Below are 2,330 nucleotides of genomic sequence, written 5' to 3'. Positions count from 1 at the left end.
GGAAGTTATCTTTTGGACTGGCTTTATTCAAATCTCTGTAATCAACACACATTCGAACTTTCCCATCTTTCTTTGGTACTGGCACGATGTTGGCAATCCACTCAGGGTATTCAGCTGTCATGAGGAAACCTGCATCAATTTGCTTTTGTACTTCAGCCTTGATCTTAAGAGCCATGTCTGGACGAGACCTTCTCAATTTCTGTTTGACAGGAGGACATTCAGGTCTTGTCGGTATCCGATGTTCCACAATCTTGGGATCTAGTCCCGGCATATCTTCATAGGACCATGCAAAGACATCTGGATAATCATGGAGAAGCTGGATGATCTTCTTTTTCACCTCTGGCTCAAGTGCAGCACCAATCTTGATCTCTCGCTTGTTTTCTTCAGTACCCAGGTTGATAAGCTCAATCTCTTCCTGGTGAGGCTGAATGGCTCTTCTTTCTTGCTCAAGCAGTCGAGTGATCTCATACGGTATCTCTTCATCATCATCATCCTCATCTTCAGCTTCATATACAGGGAATTCAAAATTTGGAGGAACCATAGGGTCACTGTGTTCAACGGGTTTATTATGGTTCAATCTGCATAATATGATTGGGATGATTTTAGAAAAAAGTTTTTCTATGCAGATTTTTGAAATTAATAAGAAATACAGATGTTTTGGTTTTTTCTGGCATTACCATTATTTCCAAGAAAAAGGCACTAAAAAAGTAAAAAAAACAAAGAGTCGTGAGAAAAACGACCACTTTTATTGAAAACGGCAATGCCGAAACAAACAGCCCTTACAATGATATCACTTTCGCCTTGGGCAGAGCGAAAGGATTGTTATTTTGAAAACAAAAAACATGAGCAACAAAACACATTACATGGAAGCATGCATGACTAAAGGAACATCAATGGCTTCCCAATTTCTCACAGTGCCTCCTGGTATAACAAATGCAGGCACGTGACCACCTTCAGCAGCATCTTCAGTAATAGCATTGATGTACCCAGCGCTATAGAAAGTTCCCTTTGAAACAGCAGATGTCGGGGAGAATCCAAGGCCTTCTTTACGCTTGTTTTCCAGAATCTGAATCACTTTGCCCCAGCCAGCAGCTTGCCCTGCTTGAACAGCCTTCTGGGCGTCTTTCAGTGAGGCCATGCTAGCACCAGCCCTCCGGGGTTCTGCGCCCTCAACGGTCAAGCCTTGAAACGACGTCCCTTCAGCGGACCCTGCTTCAACACAAGAGAAAGATGACACTTGGCTAACTAGATATGCTTCTTCACCATGCACAGTGACAATCTTACCATTCCTCATGAACTTAAGCTTCTGATGCAAAGTGGACGTGACTGCTCCAGCGTCGTGGATCCACGGTCTTCCGAGGAGACAGCTGTAGGAAGCATTGATATCCATAACCTGGAAAGTGATCTGAAATGTCTCAGGACCAATGGTGATTGGCAAGTCTACTTCCCCAAGAACATCTTTGCGAGATCCGTCGAAAGCCTTAACCAAATAGTTGTTTCCCCTCAGAGAGATTCCATGATGACTCAACTGTCTTAGTGTAGATTCAGGCATTACATTCAAGGATGATCCAGTGTCCACCAACACGTTGGATATCATATCAGACCCACAGTGCACCGAGATATGTAGAGCCAAGTTGTGATGTTTACCTGCTTCGGGGAGTTCATCGTCACCAAACCCCAAGTTGTTGCAGGCAGTAATATTACTCACTATCCCATCAAACTGATCCACAGAGACTTCATGATCAACATAAGCCTGCTCCAGTATCTTCATCAACACCTTCCTGTGAGCCTCTGAACTCATAAGCAGAGACAAGGTGGATATCTTTGACGGAGTTTGCAGCAGCTGGTCAACAATTTTATAGTCACTCTTTTTGATAAGCCTCAGAATTTCATCCAGATTAGACTCTTCAACGGGCTGGCCCGAGGGGCTGGCATTCTCTTCCTCAAGGCTAGCCATGTTTCTTCTCTTGTACAATCTTGTCTGATAAACTCTATCTGGTTGGTAAACCTTGCGAGCACGAGCCACTTTTCAGACTGCGGCGGACAAAACCAGGAGGCAATGAGCACGAGAAGCCATTTGTGACCGATGAATGATGCATATGATGCATGATATGCAAATGCAAAAAGACTCTTTTTTGTCGGAGGACTTTGTCAAAGTGGTTGTGAACATCACGGAGAAACACGGTTTTATTTGAAGATCTTGAGCAAAACTAGGAGTTTAGTTGAGATGGTATCACTTGGTGTTCACATCCGTGATGTTCAAAAGATGACTTGTCTAAGTCCTCCGATAAATGCATGGAAAAAAGTTTATGCATGTATGCATGAATGCA

The 2,330-nt window shown here is 43.5% G+C and overlaps 1 protein-coding gene across 1 annotated transcript; it reads right to left on the bottom strand.

Moving 5' to 3' along the window:
- Nucleotides 1-727: 727 nt before the first annotated feature.
- LOC146937918 (uncharacterized) lies at nucleotides 728-1,552 on the bottom strand. Its single transcript, XM_085749555.1, has 2 exons — nucleotides 1,285-1,552; nucleotides 728-1,209 (listed from the first exon to the last, which is right to left on the bottom strand). Exons 1-2 carry the CDS (start codon nucleotides 1,550-1,552, stop codon nucleotides 860-862), a joined length of 618 nt encoding a protein of 205 aa, XP_085605681.1. The 3' UTR covers nucleotides 728-859.
- Nucleotides 1,553-2,330: the final 778 nt, after the last annotated feature.

Source organism: Medicago sativa, chromosome 3 (genome assembly GCF_051527215.1).
Source record: "Medicago sativa cultivar Bolivia chromosome 3, Bolivia_mono, whole genome shotgun sequence".
Lineage (NCBI taxonomy): Eukaryota > Viridiplantae > Streptophyta > Magnoliopsida > Fabales > Fabaceae > Medicago > Medicago sativa.
Note: the sequence above shows the minus strand (reverse complement) of the source record. Positions and strands in the feature narration are given on the sequence as shown.

What these genes read in the sequence shown, in the direction of transcription:
- LOC146937918 (XM_085749555.1), bottom strand. Translation starts at nt 1,552, where the DNA reads ATGCCTGAATCTACACTAAGACAGTTGAGTCATCATGGAATCTCTCTG. An exon ending in GCTTAAGTTCATGAGGAATG is followed by an intron (nt 1,210 to 1,284) that starts GTAAGATTGTCA and finishes GTGTTGAAGCAG; the next exon opens with GGTCCGCTGAAGGGACGTCG.